The sequence below is a fragment of the Fundulus heteroclitus genome, chromosome 2, assembly GCF_011125445.2.
Source record: "Fundulus heteroclitus isolate FHET01 chromosome 2, MU-UCD_Fhet_4.1, whole genome shotgun sequence".
Taxonomy (NCBI): domain Eukaryota; kingdom Metazoa; phylum Chordata; class Actinopteri; order Cyprinodontiformes; family Fundulidae; genus Fundulus; species Fundulus heteroclitus.
Window position 1 is genome coordinate 29,681,874 of NC_046362.1, and position 22,977 is coordinate 29,704,850.

General features: G+C 39.1%; 1 protein-coding gene across 1 annotated transcript in view; it reads left to right on the plus strand.

Moving 5' to 3' along the window:
- The window catches only part of si:ch211-266k8.4 (rab GTPase-activating protein 1), a 70,042-nt gene that overhangs the window by 41,311 nt on the left and 5,754 nt on the right, over window positions 1-22,977 (plus strand). Inside the window, exons 11-14 of the mRNA XM_036124558.1 lie at window positions 7,352-7,450; window positions 9,764-9,948; window positions 12,554-12,666; window positions 15,793-16,074. Coding sequence (XP_035980451.1) covers window positions 7,352-7,450; window positions 9,764-9,948; window positions 12,554-12,666; window positions 15,793-16,074 — 679 coding nt within the window. The remainder of the gene's footprint in view (window positions 1-7,351; window positions 7,451-9,763; window positions 9,949-12,553; window positions 12,667-15,792; window positions 16,075-22,977) is intronic.

Sequence of the window (22,977 nt, forward strand, 5' to 3'; positions counted from 1 at the left end):
ATAAAAAAAAATTAATTCAATTTTATTTATATAGCGCCAATTCACAACACAGGTCATCTCAAGGCACTTTACAAAGTAGAATTTAATCAAATCATACAAACAGATTGGTCAAAAATGTTTCCTCTCTAAGGAAACCTAGCAGGTTGCATCAAGTCTCTCCAAGCAGCATTCACTCCTCCTGAAAGAGCGTAGAGCCACAGTGGACAGTCGTCTGCATTGCTGATGGCTTTGCAGCAATCCCTCATACTGATCATGCATGAAGTGACAGTGGAGAGGAAAACTCCCCTTTAACAGGAAGGAAAACCTCCAGCAGAACCAGAACTAGGCTCAGTGTGAACGCTCATCTGCCTTGACAGTCTGGGGGTTAGAGAAAACGGAGCAGAGACACAGAAAGCACAGAAGCACACATTGATCCAGGAATCCTTTCTATGTTATATGGTAACAGCGGATGATCTGTCTCCCCTGGATGATGTCACAGCTAACAGAACGCCAGACCAGGTGTACCTACTATGAAGGGAAAAAAGACTGAGAACAAAAAGTTAAAATTACAACAAACAAAGTTGCAGCTGCCTAAGATAAAGAACATAACCTTGTTTTATTGTTAACCCAAATCAGTATGTGTGAGAAACTTAACATTTTTATTTATTTAATAAATTAGGAATAGGAAAGATGTGTTTTGTCTTTTTGTACAATATTTAAATATTTCATTTGTATGACTGGAATTGTTGAGGCCATGAGACTCCTGATTATATAATAATTATAGTAATAATATTTTTATCTTTCTTTAACAGCATTAGACTGGGGCTGCTCAGTCTCTTTTTTAACAATGCTTTGATTTTGTGAGACTGAAGAACCTGTGCAACAAGACGCCACTGTGGGTTTGAAATCACCTGTCATATGCCAAATTGGCTGAGTTTCAGCAACAGAAAAGGATTCAAGACTAAACCATCTAAAGGATTCTCTTTGATCCTGAGCCAATACCCAATGAGTTATGGTTTTAAATAATGTGTGGAAATAATCCAGTGACCTCGGTCACGCCCAAAACACTTAAGAATAAGAATGCACACATATTGTACTACGAAAGAGAAGATGGAAATTAAAGAGTTGTAATGTCAGCTTTATGTTATACTATATATTACATAATTGTCTTTTGGAAATATTCAAATGAGTAAGCCATTAATGTTGCATCAAACTTTCAGATTTTCAACATCATATTTCTTCTAAAGTGTTTAGTCATCATAAATGATTACTTCAGGGGAAGTGATGTCGAAAAACAGCAGCTCCAACAATTCCTGAGAAAACCATCTTATCTCAAGCCAAAAAGACAAAAGAATGTATTTTTTTGTGGGTTGATGTCATTTCCTTTTGCCTATCTTGGTTATATTAATGATGGATAAACTCCCAGTAAATTCAGTAGTCATTTTTAAAAGGATACTATGCAACCGGGGTTGATTTTCCAGCGAGGCTCCCCCCAGAGGGCGAAAGTAAAAGTGCACTGTCATAAAGATGCTCAGCTGTTCTACTGGTTTCTCTGTCAAGCCAGGCGCGGTTGTTTTGAGCTTAGCAGACAGGCGAACGCAACGAATCACCATGTCTACTAACACAGTGAAAGTATGAACATGCACAGAGAGAGAGAGAGAAACCATTCCAATGCAGTGTTTCTCCTAGGAATTTGCTTACCGGATGAGCGGAGCAGGGGGAGACAAGCTTAGCGCGATGGAGCGGGGGGGGCGGGGACAAGCTCTGCGCGCTTATGGAATTAGTTGTTTTTTTTTTTTCTTGGAATGTTGGCCAGGCGGTAGCGTGAGGGAAACCCTACAATGTTACTTACAATCGCATCAGCAGAAACGCGAGGTCCGCGTCAGCCTTGCAGCCTTCTTTTTCTTTTAGTTCTCGCCGTTCTGAAAAAGCTTGCCCGATGTTCACCCGTGTAGGACTCTTCTTTCTGTCCAGAGCCATTTTCCTCTTTCTTGCCTGCTCCAACATGGGCTTTCGCTGTTTTCTCGCTGGTTCCGCCATAATAACTGCACAAATCTAGCAACGAGCATGCCTTTCACTGGGGGCGAATAGCAGTTCTCGCCGTAAAGCAAGACCGACTCTCGTGATGCACCAGACTTCAGAGCCTGTGAGTGCGGGCCGAGTGCTCCTGCAATTGCAAGTGCGGTATTTCCCCCACCAGTGTTGTAGTACTCGAGTCCGAGACTCGAACTCGAGTCCGTGTCATTAGCTAAATTTAGAGACTCGTGACTTGACTTGGACTTGAGCACTGATTACTCGAACTTGGACTCGGACTCCTACATTCAGATCATTCTGACTCGGAAATTGAGAAAAGGACTCGACTTTTTTTAATATCATTAGGCTATAATTTTAATATGTCATTAGAATATTATTTGGTGTATGATTTTAATATCTAAATGTTGTACCACGCACGTGACGTCACCATCTCATGAGCAACGCCCCTTGCCGCTAAGGTTGGGCAAACAGTGTGAGAGCGCACGTAGCAAACAGCCATTACACATGCAACAGATACAACGACATGACCGACTTTACAGCTGTTAAACTTTCACAAGAGGATGTCCAGGCGCCCATTTTACTGGGAGAACTGTGGAACAACATACCAACGTTCAGCTCAAACGATGGATTGAGTGTCGAGGGCTTAGAAAGACTTTAAAACTGGCCAAGTTGATAGGAAGGTAAGTCGTTGTTTTTCTCCTGCTCGGCGTTCATGGCGTCATTGGCCGTTTTTTTTCTGTTTGTAGTCACCGTCCAGGAATCGGTATAAATTTTCCGGCCCGCCGAACAATTTAGTCCGGTCCGGTGGCCAAATGCATTACCATTATCCAACGGCTGTATCTCCTCGCTGCATCGACCGATCCACACCAGGTTTATTGTGAGTCATGGGGGAACACTGCCGAACGCGTTTGTGGGAATCGCCCGGTGGACGGGCGAGGAAAATGCGTAACAGCATCTGCGGTGGGGGGCGGCCGGCGGTGCGCGAACCCCGCCGGCCGGCCGGAGCCGCGGCGGTGGCCAATAGGCCGGAGTGCGCTTGGCTGCGAGGGCCGATCGACGCCGCTTGCGGCTTTAACATCCTTCATATGCGGCCTATCAGCGTACCTCGAGTCGCTGTTGCACGTTCCATAACAACAATGTTTAAAAACCATGGTTAGGAGACATCTTAGACTTGGAAAAAGCGGTAGTTTTACCGAGTAAAACCAAGGGTAACTACAGCGAAAGAGTTATTAGTGCAATGGAATGTTACTGCTTCATGTCATACATCACACGTCAATAGTGACTCGACTCGGACTTGACTCGGATGAGTAGTGGACTCGACTCAGATTTTTTTTTTTAATGACTTGGACTTGACTCGGACTTGAACACTGGTGACTCGAACCTGGACTCGGACTCGAGGCATAGTGACTTGACTACAACACTGTCCCCCACAGACCACCAGGGCGGCCGAGAAAACCTTAGTTCGACCTGAAATGACTCATTTAATCATCCAAAAGGTATGGAACACATTAATTAACTGAAAAATGTTGCATAGTATGCCTTTAAATGTGTATGCTTGTTGGATATATTATACTGTTATACTTTCAATACAACAAGCCATTACTAACGGATTTTAGCCAATTCTTTGGATATCATAGATTGTAGTCTATTGCAAAACAAAGAAGAGTGTTTAGTGTTTTTAAAATAGCAGTACCTTTTATTAGCATGTTGGGTGGCATTACTGTAGTCTCCATCTCAGGACTGCGTTGTGCTGACTGCATTGGCCGACAGAGGCGCAGGAGTCGGGGAGTTCGCTTCCTTGCTTCTTTGAGTCTGCCCCAGAGCAGCTGTGGCTACAAACATAGCTCACCACGGTCAGCGTGTGAGTGGGTGAATGACTGAATACTGTCTAATGCACTTTTGGGGTTGTTGGACTTAATAAAGTGCCATATAAGTATAGGCTATTGACCATTTGTTCTTAATTTAATCAAAAATGTATCCAAACAACAAGCAAATAAAGGTCTTAGCAGCCTTATTTTAGCCAGCAGAAAAGAAATGCGCAGCACCAGGTGGGGAGCCATTCTCCATACAGCGAGACAAAACTGGTCATTCCAACACTTTCTGTAGAATCCAATTTGAAGGTCTTTAAACGATAGAAGGCTGTTTATACGAGGCTTTAATATAATAATGTCAGTAAATGTAAAAGCATCTTGTGCTGAAATAAGTGTAAAACAATCCTTCAGTATTTCAGGGAAGTTGATCAAAACATTTGTTTCAGTTTTTACTTCAGAATCAATGAGCTTGCACTCTAAATTCACGAGCGTAGTATATGTTCCAGTTTTCAGTTATAACTACTGTTGCAGAACAGATAGAAAAGTTGTAACTTCATGTTGTTGTCATATTTTATTTTGTGAGATTGTCTGCATGGCACACATTATGGAGGGCCAAGTATGTTGTAAATTGGACCTGGTAGTTAGAACTTGTCAAGGCTGAACTTTTCAAGAGTAGCGTACCGCAGCGGCAGGGCGCCTCCATTTTTACAATTGATACAGGAAGTACACACCAGAACTCTAACGAAATCGCCATAGCTCTGTCCCAACCACCAGAAGTTGGTCCCAACAGAAAGTTGGTTCTAACAGAAATGCAATGACGTTTTAAATCCACTGATCTCAGATTTACGTTTCCTAACATTTCTCTTAGTCTCCACAGATGTCTAAAACCTCTGGTGTAAACCTCTGGCATCCAATTTAAAAAGGGTGCCTCCCTGTAACTGCAATAGGCTGCCTCTCAAAGTTTTTGTGCCATGCTGAGTTCCATGAACCTGTAACCCTTCTCAAAATGAGCAAAACTGTGTTTGGACGAGCAGTGTTATGTTTTATTCTGTGAGATTTTATCAGAAACTGAGAGCAGATTGTGTTTTGTGGTGAAACAGTTGTTTTCAGTTTTGCTTTGGCTTTAATTAAAGTTGTTTGAGGATTACTGACTGTCTGACTGCTGGGTGGCAACTCTAGTGGAGGCAGAAGTGCCTGCTCAAGGCTTAGCTTCAACAATAAATCACTCCTACGTAGTCACACATTCACCCAGGCCTACTCATTACACACTTGAGTCATACAGAAACTGCAGGTGAGCTCACCTGCGTTAATACTTCCTCAGTCTGGCTTTATGTCTTCAATGAAAACAGATACTTAAAATATATATTTTAAAGCTTGTGCCTATTTTTGCACAATGCTATTATCACCAGAGCTCAGAAGGAGCTACAGGGTGCCAATATTGAAAGTGACCCTCCTACTGGACCTAGCCACTATCTTAAACCTGTGGTTTTACTGTATATGCCAAGCTGTTAAAGCACTTTATCAACTTTTAACTTTGTTTAAAGTCAATTCGTGGTGAACATCTTCTTCTCAGTCCTACACTTCCTCAATTATTTGCCCAGTGATTTGAGACAGGTATTCTAAGGCACTGTTTTTTATCTTGGTTGGTTGACTGAAGACATGCTGTTACACGTCAGTGTTTTGAATTCTGCTGTGGTAGGGAACCCCTCCTTAACTGATGTCTGACAGTGATTGAGATAGATCGCATGGAGGGAGGAAGGACACAGAGACATGAGGCAGAGGGTGAGAGCCATGGGCTATAGGAATAGGGAGGGTGTGTCTGGGAAACTGCGTTGTTTTAACATCAAAGATGACCCCTCTCAGGATTCTGCAAAGACCTTGAATTAGGCCAGTAGACGCTTCACTTTATCATTGTCTCTTCCTGTTTGGGAAAAAGCTGTATCCTCAAAACCTCTGTTCAATCACAGATGTGAGAATTGGAGGTGTACGTCATCCCTCCTCTTTGCTGCTATGCAACCAGACATGCATCCCAACTATTGATAAACCAGTGCTATATTATTAAAAATCAGACTGCAGATTTAGCTCAAATAAGTAAATAATTGTTTTTCTATGTTTAATATGCAAATAGTAAAATAAGGCTCGGTCTTGGATAACAGCCAACCCAGAGAGATAAAACTGCCAACCACATTTTTGGCTGAGCATTTCAGTCGTTTGCTCCCTTCTGATGTTTGATATCTGTTTCAAATATTTTTATGCAAGGAACACAATTGTCGTACAGACAAGTTATGAAAGACCTGTGCCTCATCTTTGGTTTACAGCCCCCGTCTAAGTGTCTCGTACACACAGGGTCATTTTTAGAAAAGCTTTCATCAACGCAAACTCACAGAAATACACCACTTGGCATTGTTTTAAACGTGCCAGACTTATAGGGAGCCAAAACTTAAGTCAGCCAATCAGAACCCTTCAAAACAGTGGCATTGTTGAACAATATTGTGACTCCGTATTGGGAGGGAGTTGGTGTTAAACAATTGACCTCCAAGAGCTCCTTCTCCTTTGACCCTCAACGTATTGGAGTATCTGGGCTTATAAAAACAAAGCTTCTGAACCAACTGTGATGTTTAAAATACTCCATATGTTTTACTTTGGAGTCTCGATACTGAGGGGAAGACAGGAAACTATGTTTGGTCCCAACTCGAGGAAATGTGAGTTGGATATGGAAACTGTATTGGTTTTCCCAGCTATCCGACTACGTGTGGACTAGGCCTAAGTAAACCAAATAATTATACATAAATGAAAAATAAAGTGAAATAGAAACTGCACAAATAAACAAAAGCACAAGTGAATAAACAAAAATACAGCAACTTTTGAAACAAACCACTAAACCTGATAGTCCCAAACCCTGTCAAGACCTGCCCTCTTTCCTGACTGCTAAATCAGACATGTCTGAGATAAGTAGAACGGTTGCCAGATTTGTTCAAAATCATTCAACTATCCATTAATGGCATATGTTGTTGTTGTTTTTTTTTTGTCTCTCACGGTAAAGTAAGCTTTTGTAAGTCCTACAAATTATTTAAAAAAAACTTGGCTTTGGATTCAGACGTTGGGTCTCAGATCCAATGGTGTCCCAATTCATCCTTAACAAGAACTAGTTTTGAATTCATTCAGCAGGGTTTAAATTAATTGTTTCAAGCGCATAGTTCACAACTTTAACTGGTACTAATATTCCTTTATTTATCATGCTTTGTCTAAATAAGATCACTCAAGATCGCAATGCCATTCACAAATCAGCATATACATTTCCCTATTGGCCAGCATCCGTTTTATTCTGTCTCATTACCTTTGTTCCCTGTGCTGAGAGTGTAGGGGAATAACTAACAAAAGCACGGTCTAGGGAACATAACCACAAAAGAAAACACCTGGACAATGTGACCCATCCATACTTTTTGTACTGTTAGAACGAAATATTTTGCTCTTCTACTTCTAATATCGTGAACTAAAAAGTTATGCATTGGTTTTATTACTTGCAGAAAAGTTTGAAAAGCAGCAGGAAGTGTCCTGCAACGTCGGAACAGGAAACGAGACAGAAAATATTTCATCATCACTTGAAGGCGAGACCACTGAAAAAGGTGAGTCCATGTCTTTGTGTACATTCACACTTAGTGCATACATTGGTTACATATCTTATATTGCTTTTAAGTCATAAGGTAATCTACACTTAAGCTTCCTGATGAAATAAATGTTCTCCGCTAATACGAGAAAGGCTTTTAGTGGCACGAAATCGGTTGAGCTTGTCAACAAGTGAAGTTTTATTTTAAAGTTAACATGTACAAGCCTGCTCTCCAGTGCTTTGCAGTCACACTTCTTCTACCAGACAGTTTTTTTCATGATGTTTTCTCCGAAGTCTTTTGTCACCATATTATGGAGAGAATAAAGACAGAGGCAGCTGGTAAACATTGGTTTTAGAGGCTGCAGGTACTCACAGGTTTCTTCAGGTCCCTTTCAGAGAGGCGGATATTTATGCCTTTTTGACGGTCTGGTTTTATTTACTTGTGTGTAGGTGTCAAAAAATGTTGTCTGTTTTTTTTTTTTTTTTTTTTTGTTAGAGAATCACTCATCTCCTAAGACAATATCTCCTAAGATTTTATCCTAAAAAAAGTGTCTGCATAAGTATCAGAAACATTTTTCGAACTGCAAAAACAAATGTTGATCTCAAATTCACACAATTTTCCTTTGCTCTGCTCTGGCCTGTGATCAGCATGACAAATCCACCTATGCCTGATCATCGCATGCATAAAGACTAAAAACTCTTAATCTATTAAAGGTTTAGGACTTCTGCTTTCGTCTTCAATTTAATTCCCAACCGGTACCATTAACAACAGGTCTGTTTTCTTTTTTTCCATTTATTTTAAGCATTTGTTTCTTTAATTGTCAAATTAAAACTTTGTTCAAATGACTTTGTGTTCTAGTCCTCAGAAAGAGAATCAAGCAAAATGCTTGGTTCAATGCCATGTCCTCACGCTCTGTATGCCTACAATTGGTTAATTTTATTACTAAGAGAATCAGAAAATGTTGAAGACATTTTTGTAGTCATAAAACAGCTAAGTTGTTCCATTTCAAAATCAGCAGACTTATGCAATAAAAATAAGAACAGGGTAACTTGGCTCTTAAGTAGGTTCTGTTTTATTTGGATGACATTGCTTTTTGTTTAAAAAAAAAAAAAAAAAATATCTTTAAAAACCCAGAATGTAATTCGCTAGAGACATTGCACTTTTTGTTTGTGACCATTTTTTCTTCAGAGGCAGCTTAGATTGTGTTGATGTCAAGTGAGCCAGGAAGGGCTGAGGTTTAGACACGTTGATTGTTGAACTTCTTTTTTCCTTTTAGCTGGAGATGCATCTGTTGCCACAAGTTTAGCTGTACATTCATGTTAATGCATTTTAGCAATAATATGTTGAATTTCTTTTTGAAAAATGAATTGAGCTATTTGTTCACTTGCGTTTTCTTTTTCATGTGTTTCTGTTACTCGTAAACAATAAGCTTAATTAGTTAAATGTAATACCTGCGGAATATGGCAATTATCTTTCTGATTACTTGGAATAATCAATAAAATATTCTATTACTAAAATAGTCATCAGCTACAGCCCTACATTAAATACAGGTGGCCCAGTTTGAAACAATGGGCAAAAGCTACAGACAATATTGCTCTAAGCAATTCTGCCTTATTTTATTCCTTCTATGAAATCTAATGTCGATATAAACTAAAGGCAACTATTATACCAATTTGAGCCTAAAAAGACACAGATTGCAGTGCAGCAGTGGGCTATCTAAAGAAGGATTAATTTTAAAGAAAAATGAATAAACCACAATGCGATCTTGGTACCAGATTGCTGCTATCAGTGAAGATGGGGGAAGATTTTAGATTCTTAAACTCAAAGTGGTGGCACAAATATCCCTCTACATAAACAGGAGATATAGCTGCAGAGTCCATGACTGTGACAGCATGCATGAGGGCACTTTCACACAAACATGGACAGTACAAGTGAGTCTTTGTATTCACAGCTTGCCTAAGCAGACAGATTCTTCCCCCTGAGTAAATATGGTGAGGTACTGATAACATTCATTTGTGTACAACAAGGACACATTCACACACCAAAAGCACAAGTACTGTACACCCACAGAGCGATGTCAGCCGGGGTTGGTCTGTCGTGGAACGATAACTTGTTTTGTGAAAATAACTTTGAGCGTTGGATTGTCTCTGTTGTCCCCTGAATCTTCTAGACCACTGGTGCTCAGGCCTAAATGTTTGGTAAATGAGACGGAGATTATTCCTCAGTTTAGATCCCTGAAATTTAAAACTTATGATTAACATTTATGGTGAAGAACCTAAATAACCTGAATTGACTTTGATAAATCTTGATTTATTGTGTTTCCCAATGCAGACCCAGTTCCAGGCGGTGTGAGTTTATTGACCCGCGTGATGCGGCTGGCACAGCGGTACCTTTTCAGTCCTTTCGGCCAGCAGGGGGTGAAAGAGAAGTATTCGCAAACACAGGCCGTGCCGAGACCTCAGAGTCCCCGCCGTGTATTCCGTAGTCGGACCTCGTCTTCGTTCACACAAGCTCAGGTAAAAAAATATTATCTGCGTGTCTCACTACTTTGTCTTTATCTGCTTGGTCAGTACAATTGTGCAGCAAGCGCCTGATTTGCTGAACTCAGCATAAAAACAAGAACCAAGACTGTTTTTTTGCTGTATGTCATCACAATCACCATGGCAATAAAACAATTAAAGCCTCTAGTGGAGTCTTGTGTTATATACAAAGAAAAAAACAAGCACAAAACCTTTCAACTGCACATTTTTTTTTTTTATTCCTTAATCAACAAATTATTGTAGGAGGAAAGAAGACGTCACCCTCATGATCAAACGGACTTTTCAACTCCCATTTAATGGTGTTTATGCAAAAACATGAATAGTTATATTTCTATTCTTGCTGAAAAAAATCCTCTGATGCTCACCCATGTAGGTTAACAATGTATTTTTCTTCCTGTTTTTTTTTTTTTTTTTTTTTTTTCGTCTGCATTGCAGCGTGTGGTTTTTACCCTCCTCAGTTCCCTGGAACAACGTTTCCTTCTCTGGCTTTCCCAGACTTTATTAAAGTGTATCTCATTAACGGTAAAGATTTTTCCAGTTGATCCAGATTCTCAGAGGAGTTTAAATGCCTCAAACAAAGCTTAACATATCCGCCAACTGATCAGTTTAGAGGGCAGTGCCTTGAGCTGAAGCCAAAACAGGCTTGAGTGAGTAAATCACAGAAAGTTGGCATGTGATTTAAATCATTTTGACATAACAGGGCTTATCCTAAGTATTATTGTGCAGATCTTTCCTAATATTTGGTAACAAGGGGCTTATCAGTATAAAACTAAGTGTTTAAGAATACTTAATCCTAAAAAAAAGCAACTATTAAACATATTCTAATTATATAATGATCCTAACTAAAATCTAGTTGCTTTTTTTAACTATAGATGGATTCATTTCTCAGTTTTTTGGCAACAGAATTAAGAACATTGTGTTTTTCCTCAGCAAATCAGACAAAGCCAGGGACAAAGTAAGATGCTGCATGAGGAGCCGCATTATGAAATCCCACCAATTACGGCATAATTCTCTGAATGTGGTTGCTCTGCAAGGTCTTTCTAAGCTCAACCTTCTGAAACTGCACTTTGACACCTCAGCTCGCTGCTCAAAGGATCAACAGTGTAATGAACCAAGCTTTTACTAAATTTTATTACATACTTGTCAACTGTGGCTGTGACTGCTCTTTGGGAATTTCATGATGGCCTAAAAACAAACCTTAGATCTCTTCCTTATGATAAACTTTGCAAACGTAACTTGTGAAAAAACATGTTTCTAAAGATTTTGCACTTTTCTACCATTATGTCAGTATTTAGCAGTTAAATCTATGTTACATAAACCATGCAAAAGACTATTAAGTACGTTACAGGTGAAAAACAGGATTAAACACGAGGATGGAAGCTGACAGATTTGATTCTGTCCAAAAATTTAGTGAAACACAAGCCAGTCAGTCATTGCGTATAGGCTGTACATCCTACAATATAATAAAAAGCACTAATGGACAACCTATGTACTACTCACTAATAAACACGTATAACATACAGGCCCTGTCTGTGATGGGTGTGTACCACAGATTCTGTTGGTCGTTCTAACACAAATTAGCTTTGATTTCAACAGTTTAATGGAAGCTCTGGCTGTATGTCTTGGGTCAGTGCCCTGATGACAGGGAGTTTCAATCATGCTTAAATCATTTTTGATCTCTTAACAGGTTGATCATGTATACGGTTCCAATGATTTTTCTCAATAACTCTTAGCAGCTTCCTTCTACCTGCTGACGAAAAGCATCCCCACAGCATGAAGCTCAATTTACTCCGTTTCCCTTTGGGGAGCTTGTTTTCAGGGACGATTTGCAACATGTCTTTCTTCCAGACATGGTCTTTTGTGTGAAGCTAAGAGTTCACCCTACATGGTGTGTGGTAAACTTTTAGATAGATTTGATGTGTCTTTTTAACATTGGCCATCTTCTGGCTGCTCTTCCATAAAGGGCCAGCTTTGTGATCACTAATGCCTGTCCTGTCAACCAAATTCCCACCCGAGTTGTGGTTATTTGTAGCTCTGCCAAAGCTGCCAAATGCCTATTCAGTTCTTCTGATTACTGCTCTCCTTCATCCAATCCTGTGATTTTTAGCTGGTGGGTCATTTCTTGTTATGTGTTTACATTTATGCCACAGGTTTTCCATTTTCAGATGATGTATTCTCCATGAGATATTTAAAGCTTGAGATAGTGTTATATTACCTAACCCTGCTTTAAGCTTCTTCAGTGTCTCCCGGTCCTGTTTGCGATGCTCCCTCATCTTCATGATGCTATTTATTTACTAATAATCTCTAACCGACTTCTGAGGTCTTCACTAAACAGGAAGCTTAATACAACAGCATGTAAAGCTTTCGTTTTGGCTTTTTCGTTCTTATAAAGCCACGTGTCTTCATTTCCCTTCCCAAAAAAGTCTAAATGTAATTTGAGATGAAAATTAGATTGCTTAGAAAGAAAGATTACTGGTGAAGGGATTTTTCTTTCTTTTGAACTATCAGTAGAAATCATCTTGTGTCTGACTACCTGGATTTATTCCAGTTTTTCTTATCTTCCCTTTTTTTTCTTTTTTAGACGAGATTGAAAAGGCAGAGCAAGCAGAGAAGTAGCAGCCACCAAACCGAAGGACAGGAGAGCGGCGGTGACATTAGTAGGAAAAAACCTGCTGGTTGTGGGAAAAGTCAAAGGTTAGAACGTTTCACTGTTTCAGGCATAAAAGCAACAGACCTACAGTCATCTATTTCCAAAGTTTTCTTATGAAAGCTTTTTTTTTTTTTTTTTTTACTTTGGCCATTGCTCATGATACAAGTATGTTTATGTTTCATTTTCTGCCTTTGTCTACATGTGTGGATATTGTCTACAGAAAAATGTGGACTCGACAAGAGTCATCAAGCACTTAAAACCTAAAGTAAACCTTTCTGAAGTTCATGCTCATTTGATGTTTATGATGCCATAAATCATTTTCTCAACATTTTATGATCCTCTTTATTATCCGCTAGCTGTAATTTATATGACCGGCTCGCTTTTCATCATTACCTTCTCTTCCATTCTCACTAAAGTAGCTCAATCTCAGATTCCCACAATATGTAATATTTGCCTGCAGCTATCGGGGCTTTAAATTACCTCTTCCATGTGATATAGTCTGAGATTAAATCTGAGTTAAGAGTTCACCTTTTTGGTTTTTACTGGTCAGCAGAGTGCTGATCAGAGCGTCACAGTTAATGTACAGCAATGCTTTCTATAGACTGTATTTTATTTAAATGATAAATTATGTTTTTGTAATTTTAGGGAGTCTTTTTGAATCAATTTGAATTGACTCAAAAATGTAAACAGAGACACAGATTTTTCAGGTTGTAATTTAATGTTCCTCTGATTCTTATGTATTCACACTTTGTGCCTGTTTGCGTAGAAATCAGGCTCACTACACACGCACAGAAGCGCTCTTACTGAGGTGCTCATCACGATCCTCACGCCTGCATGGAACCTATTTCAATAATGCAAAAAATGTCTACCATTCCACAAAGCCTCCTTGTTTTGTTTCTTTGTGATAAAGCAGTTCATTTTCCAGCAGCATTCAGAATTTCTCAATAGTCCTCTAATCCTCTCATCGTAATGTTGTTTCCTTTGTCCCGTCGGCACGCCGCTCGTAGCAGAAACCGTCAGTACCTTGTTGGTGTGTTTGTGTTTGTTTTTGCACGGTCCCCTATGTGTGTGTTTGCACGTGTTTGCACCCATGTTTCAAGCATACTTGTAATTCCTCGCAGCTTTGCTCTTTGTGTCAAGTGGATCAGGTTATTTGAAGCATGCGGTGGGTCATCAGGGGTCACAAGAGGGATTATTGTAATTGGGAGGCAAATTAGCTGTAGACGAGAGAAGACAACCAGGCAATCTTCTCCGTAACGCTACATTTAATGAATATGCCCACAACCGTTTTGCTGCTGCTTCCTTTGTGTTTATTAAGTGGAATAATAGTTTAATTGGTACTGTTAGCCATTCCACTTTGTTCTTTCAAGTACATGAAAACAAGACAAAGTTAATGCTTATAGCATTATTTCACCTGCAGGATTTTTTGATTGTTTTAGAGAAGAGAAAATGAAAGCAGAGAAATTATTTGGAAACTAAAATTAAGCTGCAATATGTTGATATTTTTTTTAAAACAAAATTCCTTTTGGGTTTTTTAAAATGTTAGTTGACACCTCTTATGTTCTTTTTTATAAATATCAAAAAAGGCACAATGGTATGAGGACACTTTACGCACTGGGTTAATCACAACAGCCAAATATTTAGTTTTTCAAAGTAGTAATTTATTGTACATCCATCTCATCTAGTTTCACCAGCAGATTAGAACTGCAGTCACTCTCATTTTTCATAGAGCCATAAGTTAAAGAGAAACTTGTATTGAGGCTATATTTTATCTTGGTAAAGGCCCTTGTGCTGGAAGCAAATTCAACCAATGAGTCAGATTTATTTTATATATATATTTTTTTTTTATCTTTGCATGTATGATGGTTAAAACTGTGTACAAATCAAAACCATGGACGGTGCCAAAAATATATTCCTTTGGCTCTTTCCTTGCTATGAGCCAACAGTTCAAAATCACCATTATTTGTCTTAGTTGTTGATAGAAAAATAGATTTTAACACTTTCACCAGTTTGTGTTTCCGGCTTTTGCTTCTTTTTTGGTTTCTCAACATTTTAAACACAAAAACCATAGTGCTACCAGGGCAGCAGATATTAGTTATAGTTTTAAGCAGCTTTTACAATTAAATTATCTTTTTTTAACTTCTTATTAACCCAGAGTGAGTCCTTAAAAGTTGAAAGGAAGTGGTGAAAGGACAAGCTCCATATTCTTGAATGGATTGTGATTTTTAACCTAGATGGGCGGATCAGTGTTGTAGTGAAATCCAGCTTTTTTCACCTGATGTTGTTGTATACTGTAGCAGGAGCCCCACCACCTTGCTGCATAAAATACAGCGTATATCATAAGTTTTACCTCCATTACCTATTATCTGTGACTCATGAAGGACAACTAGTTCATACAGACTTTTAAAACTCTATCCATCTATCTTCTTCCTCTTATCCGGGGTCGGGTCGCGGGGGTAGCAGCTTCAGTAGGGAGGCCCAGACGTCCCTCTCCCCAGCCACTTGGGCCAGCTCCTCCGGGGGAATCCCAAGGCGTTTCCAGGCCAGCAGAGAGACATAGTCCCTCCAGCGTGTCCTGGGTCTTCCCCTGGGCCTCCTCCCGGTGGGACGTGCCCGGAACACCTCACCAGGGAGGCGTCCAGGAGGCATCCTGACCAGATGCCCGAGCCACCTCAACTGGCTCCTCTCGACGTGGAGGAGCAGCGGCTCTACTCTGAGTCCTCCCCGGATGACTGAGCTCCTCACCCTATCTCTAAGGGAGAGCCCAGACACACTACGGATAAAACTCATTTCAGCCGCTTGTATCCGGGATCTCGTGAAACTTCATGTTTTAATTTTTTTTATCTTTTGAATGCTATAATGATAAAAAAAAAAAAAAACACCGTAACCCTTGTTCATTGCCTGTTTGTTTGTCTTTTATGTGTATTCTTAGCCGGAGAGGCCAAAAATAAATTTCACCACGGTAACACGCAGTGACAATAAAGAATCTTTGAATCTATACCTGGTCAGCACAAACTTCCCCTTCTTTAGAGAAACATTTTTTTTTTCCTTTTGCCTGTGAAAGTTTAAAGCAAAATGACTTACTGTACGTACTACCAATATTGATTTCGGTTTGTGAACAGAAGTCTTGTAAACCTTTGTAAACCACATCTTTGTGCTTCTTCCTAAAGATGTGAACAAACCTTCAAGAGATCGGGCACCGGGTCTCTTGGCAAGTTGGCTCATCGTCGCAGCAACCACAGCACCGTTAATCATGCCAGAACGAAGTCCCATTGTCTTCGAAATGAAAAGAGTTCCCTGAACCAGAATCCTCACTCCAATCTGGTTCTCCCCACACCTGTCTGGTCCTCCACCCTGCCTCAGTCTTCCTCCACCACTCTTTCAAGTCCCCAAACCAGCCGTTCTTCTCAAAGTGGAGAAGCTGATGTAACACCCAACACAGCTCTCATCAGGTAAGATCAACGAATTGCTTTCGCCTGTCAAATAAAAAAAAAAAATATATATATATATATATATATATATATATATATATATATATATATAATAGTTCTACAACAAGGAGGTATGCCCTCTTTCTGTTGCCGGGTTTTCAAATTTTTTTAAATGTCTATTTCAAGTACAAAAATAAACCGGAGTTTGAGAGGAAAAGGTGGGCAAGTGGTCTAAAATAATGACAATAACAAACAAAGCAAGTGCCCTTAACCCTCATCCCACCTCGTTGTCTTCTTCTATTCCATATAATGAACACCAACAACTTTGTTCTTAAGACCCATAGGCTCCTATAACCTGGCTTTGCAATCAAATTTTATCTCATTAGGGGATGCGCTTTTTATCTTATAAAGACATTTAACAAGAGTTTTATATGAGACCCTATGCCACAGACTCTAAGCTCACCTCGATACTCAATGATTTTAAGAAGGAAGTTCAGGATGGAAAGTTCCTTTTTTACCTTCATTTACAATTTCTTCAGAGAATACTTACAGAAAAATATATCTTCTACTACATCAACTAGATCAACACCGCTGTTTTTAAGGCATGTTACAAAATGGTTATTTATCAACAAAATTCCCAGTATTACTTAGTTTACCTCTGATAATATTGATTTGCCAAACAGTCCCAGCCTATTAGAGTTTGGAAAAAAACCAAGAGAGCAAACTTGCCGAACAAAACCTTTTTTATTGACAGATGACGGATGTAATAGAAAGCTGTGGTCGGAGTTAAGGTCTCTTTAGTAAGCAGAGCAAACCACATCAAAGAGCTTATCAGGTTTCCCACAATCAAACGAGCAGCTTGTAATCCTTCACCAGTCCTGTTTAAGCCTTTCGTTATAGGAAGTGGCTTATTTTGCAGACTGTAACCTCCCAACATCACAAATCTGTTTTCTTCTCCACTTCCTTTAAACCGTATGATTCCAAGGGATGTAATTAGGGAGCTTTCAATAATATAAATTAGTTGAATTTTTCTGTACTTAAAATTCTCTATGCATTTCAAGTCCACTTCTCAGAAAATGTCAGACTTTTTTGTTAAAAACTAGTCTTAACTTTAAAACTGAAATGTCCCTAAGCAGCAACAACAAAAATATAACTTAAAGAAGTTTAAAGAGCTTTGAGAGGATTTGAAAAACCTAAGATTGGTTCTGAATTTCCATATTATAGCTGAACCTTTTGTCATTTTATTTTGTCTTATAAAACTATCGTAGCTTCATTATTAAATATGTAACCCAAGAAATACATTTTTTTAGATAATGCTTTTTTACATAAATATTGTTCATACCTTACCATACCATTTTATTTCTAGAGCACTTTAAGAACAACAAAGAAGTTGACCAAAGTGCTGCACAAAAAACAAATACATAAAACATATATACATAAAACACACTATATTGTAAACAAAAAATGAAGCAAAACAAGTACAATTGAAATGCAGATAAAACCTGACTCTGGGTTAAAAGCCAAAGGAAACAAAGTGGGGTTTCAGGCAGGTTTTAAAAACATCAAGAGATGGAGCCTGCCTAACCAACAGTGGCAGTTCATTCCACAACTTAGGAGCCAAAATTGCAAATGCTCTGTCTCCTCTGGGTTTATAAAGAGACTTTGGGACAGATAAAACCATCTGGTCCGCTGATCTAAGTATATAGGGGTGAGGCAGTTCAGATAAATGGGAAGGTGCCACCCCATTTTGGCACTTAAAAGCAAATAAAATAATTTTCAGAGAGTGTGTCAACCATACATTCTTATATTTTCTGAATAGAAAATGAAGCGGGCAAGTAGATTAAATCTGTTTATAACTACTTACAGTGGATGTTTTCTTAAGACGTTTACTGCTATGGCTTTTTCCAGGGAACCTACTGCTTAAACTTGTTCGGGAAAACCTAGAGACCGAACAGCCAGAAGCAAAATGTTGTGTCTGTACTTTTCAAGTCTGAAATTAATTTGAGTCAATGACAGACAGGAAACTCTGGAAACGGAGACACCTCATGCTGCGTCTTCCACTCCAGTTTACATCAAAGTTGGGCTAGAACACTAGCACTAAAATAGACTAGTAGTTTCCTGTTTAGTGAGTTACACACCTTGTGAACACTATAAATCTTCCAGGAAGTAAACACACTGGAGGAACATATCATTTCAAATCTTTTTATTTCTTTACACGCATTGTGACATCACCAATTTCCTTCATTAGCCATTATTTTGACAAATTCTGCCATTACAATGCCCAGCTGGTAAATTATTTCCATTTCTGTGTAAGCCTTAATACAGGAGCTTATTACTGACATAAGAGCAGGGTTTTAAATGTGTTGGATGGTTGCATGGATATGCTACTTTGCTAGACATGTTAGCATGCTGCTGCCATAACAGCTTCAACCTGTTGCATGTCGATGTGCCCCTAGGCAAGGCACTTAAAGTTTCCTACAGCTCTGCGTATTTGAACTTGTGTGCATTAGGGAGTGTTTTTGGGTGAATGAGGCTATAGTGGAAAGCACTGAGTGGTCAGTATCACTAGAAAAGTGCTGTATGAATTCAGACAATTTACCATTAGAGCTCATGTCACAATATAAAAACAACACAATATTTCTTCCTTTATAGGTGTTTTATAATAATTGGACTAGTCTGAGGGTTACGGTGGCACAGAGGTTAGGGGGTTTGTCTTGCATTTGGCAGGTTGCCACTTCAATCCCCTGATCTGACGTGTCTCCGTCGTTGTGTCCTTGGGCGAGACACTTCACCCGCATTGCCTCCTGTGGCGCCAGTGCATGGCAGCCTTGCCTCTGTCAGTCTGCCCCAGGGCAGCTGTGGCTACTAACATAGCTTGCCACCGTCAGGGTGTGAATGTGTGTGTCAATGGGTGAATGACTAAACTTTAGTGTAAAGCGCTTTGGAGGTCGTCAAGACTAGTTAAAGCACTATACAAGTACAAGCCATTTTCCTATTTGTCTTAAAGGAGGTATGTCTCACAAAGTGATATCTAGTTGCTCCCCGCTTATGAATTTAACTTAGAAGTAACTGTAAGCAGTTTTGAAATTTCCACAATCTTAGCGCGTGTTAAGTGTGCTGCAGTGGGCAGGACTTTATAGGAGTTTAGTCGCTGAGTTTTTCATGAAGTAAGAATTGTCAGAGCCAAAAGGAACATCGTTCATGTTCTTGCCACCTCGAGAACAAGTTTCTCAGTTCTCACGGAGTATGTAACACACTCAAGAAAGTAAGCAGTTCCTGAGTTGCCCTGTTGGCTAATAAAGACTTGTTTAGCTGGTTGACAACAGCTCATTGGATAAGTACTGAAGAAATCTTCTGCCCCTTATAAATAATTTATCTGGCAGAATTTTGATTTGGTGACCATTCGACAACGGATCCGACCCTCTCAAGACACATACATGGGTTTTTGAGAAGGACAGCGGCACGGAGCATCGATACTCGCTAATGGCTGTATATTGACCTGAAAAATCATTTAATATATCTCAAATTAAGCTAATACTTGGGTCAAAACTTAGATTGAGCTCTTTTAAAGTGAGCAAAATATATAGCTTAACCTGAGAACTCTGGAAACGCTGCAAATATTCCACCAATCCAAAATGCTTGGCCTTCCTGAAGGTTCAGCTATAAAACTAACTTTTTACCATGACCATTTTCTGGCATACATTTCTACCCAAAGATCTGATTTTATACAGGCAGGTGTGAGGGAAAATGGAGAGAGAGAGAGAGAGAGAGAAAAAAAAAAAAGATCTCTGGAAAGCTAGCTTTGTTCCCGTTTTAGGGAAACATATACTTGCATTAACTACACTACTAATGCCTAAAGCTGCACACAAACACCAGTTTCAATGATTTTTACTGTCCAAACGTTAGCTTTGACGATGTAAAACACTCGTCTGTCCGTCCTGTTTCAGGAGAATTAAACAACAAGCAGGGAAAGCATGTTTTGAGAGTGAAAAACTCATAACTTAACAAAATTGACAAACAGCCAAGTAACTAGCTCAACCAGTTATCTGGCAATCATATTTGAACATGCTGTTCTATGCTTCAACACTTATCCCCACTGCTTGAGGTTAGTTCATGTAGGATAATCAATGCTTTTGTTTTCTAGCCTTTAATTTGTCGGAATGAATTAGAAATAATTTTTTAAATCTTAAGCAGACATATTGACACATGCACTGTCTCCCTTCATGGAAACAGGGTGTGTATGTAAATTCATATCAAAACATTGCAAAACATGTGTGAAGAATTTTTGTTTCATCCTTTCATTTTACAAACACAATACAAAGCATACATTTAAATAAGTCTTAGGTTGTAATAATTGTCTAAAAGATGCTAGCATTTTATTTATTCCAATAAAGTTTGAATAAAGGGATAAAACTGATTAAAACTATATCGGCAATCTTACTATTTATGAAGACAACAACGACAATGCAGAAGCTTAACCTAATTAGGCAGAAGTTTCCCGTAAAAGAGCGGCAGAGCAGACGCAAATCTGTTCTCTGCCAGAAGGGGACAAGCTGGGGGGTAAAAAAAAAACGTGCATCGAGCTTGCCGTGTGTTTGTTGGCTGAGGCTTGTCATCTGATCATCCTCTGTTGTGGGTCGGATGCTCAGCAGCGTGGGAGCCACTATTACATCCTGTACTCACTTCTCATCTCCTCCCACCTTGGGAATCCAGTTGTATGCACATGTTTTATAGACGTGTTTACTCTTAGTCTTTTGCGTTGTTTATGTCTTATGCAGCGGAGGACGGAGTTCTTAAAAAACAGGTTTCAGTATTTTTTGTGCTCCTACAAATGTTCTTCTTGAAACAAATCTATGCACAGCACTCGTGTCACTGTTGGGTGAACAGCGTGGATGCAGGTGTCGTCTGTTTTATGTAACGGGGTTGTGAGGATGCAGGATGGATGAGTGATCAAACACAGACGGAGCGAATTATATACAAAGAAACAAAGCAGCAGTGGAAACAGTGGAAGTGTCGGATACTTAGACAAACAAAGGGGCCAATGCACACAAATCCGAACCAATCAGGTACCGCTTTGATCATGTTTTATGTGACAGAAAGCAGAGGCAGAATAATTCAGAAAATCTACAAATTAGTTTAGTTCAGTTTAAGAGTCATAGCTTTTGTTTCAGTGGATCAACAAGCTTGGTAGTTACTATAAATGTTGTTTTTTTTTGTTGTTTGTTTTGTTTTTATTCATGATATGGCTTTCTGCCCAGGGCAGCATGGGCTAGGTGTGTTATTAAAGGAAATGAGTCTGTCAGTTGTGTCCTAAGCATGCTTTCTGTTGCTTATTGGCATATTCAGTAAATCCTATGTGTTGCTTCTGCAGGTGTAGTCTTGACTGGTCTTAAAATTTTCTAGAGTACAGCACACCTGAGGCCAAGACGAGATAGATTAAAAATAGTCAATCGCATGCTTAAGATGAGTACCACAGCATTAATTTATTTTATTGTCTTAGTTCAAAAAAAGTAGTACTTTTTTAAACTTTTTATAAAATGTCCGAAATAGAATATAATCCACATTTATGTGAAATATTTAAGATGAATGTGCAGCATCTCTTTAAAATGTTCACACATTATTGATTTCTTTTTAACACTGTTCAAGATTTAATGGAGGGGACATTGCACTTCCTCAGTCTCCCATTATTCCACCTAAAAGCTTGAGATGATCAATCTTAGTTTACTGGTTGCTTCTTTGGCAAATACAATTAAACTGTAATGATGCCACACTTAGCTGGTTTGAAATACGATCCCTTTAATTGATAATATTGTTACGGTGCCATAATGGCTCCACTTTTTGCCAATACAACCTCTTAGCAAAACGCTTCAGCCCGCTGTCCGCTCTCTGTAGATTACTATTCCCTCGACACCCTACACCAATTTAGTCTTAAACATTTATGACATCATTGCAGATTCCCAGCGATTCCCGGCTGTTGTGGTGTGTGTCTCAGATTGCTTCAGCAGTACTCACTCTTAACAATGTAAATAGCAAGACTCTGCCGGTCACACTCGCGTGAAAAAGAAAGAGTCCCACTGATATCCCACACCCTGGTGTTTGTTTGATCAAAGACTTCCTGAAGCATTTCAGTCACACAGTCAGGTAGCCCAACAGAAGCAACACAAATTAGTTTATGTGATGGAGAAATACAACACTTGTTAAACTATATTCACTTATACAGTTAAATCTGAACAATTTAGAATCACAATAAATGTCTATTTCACACATTTCAGTGAAACTAATGTATTGTAAAGATTCATTACAAATAGAGTGAAATAGGTCATGCCTTTATTTCTAATAATTTTTATGATTATGACTTACAGATAATATAGTATATAGTATAATCTGACCCAATCTGTATAATATGATTGAACTTGATTTTGTAAAGTGCCTTGAGATGACATGTTTAATAATTTGGTGCTATATAAATAAAATTGAATTAAATTGAATTGAATGAGAATTTTACTATTGTGAAAACTTTACATATTAGAAACTCCTGGTTTCACATCATAATCAGCTAATGAGCTCAAAACTCCTGCAAAGTTTTCTGGGCTTTTAAACGGTTTATGTCTGAGTCAGTAGGCTACACAACCATTGGGAAGACTATCTTCTGGACATCTGTCAAGTCAGCAGTCACTGACCCCTTCACAAGGAGGGCACGCCCAAAAGGTCATTGCTAAAGTACTTGGCTGTTCAGAGTGCTGCTTCCAAGCATATTCACAGAAGGCAGAGTAGAAGAAGAAAGTATACTAGGAAAGGGTGCACCATTCAAGATTTTGGGGGAGCTTCACAAGGAGTGGGATGAGACTGGAATCAGGGCTTCAATAGCTACTCCCCAAAGACAAATCCTACACACGGGCTACAAATGTCGCTTCCTGGTGTCAA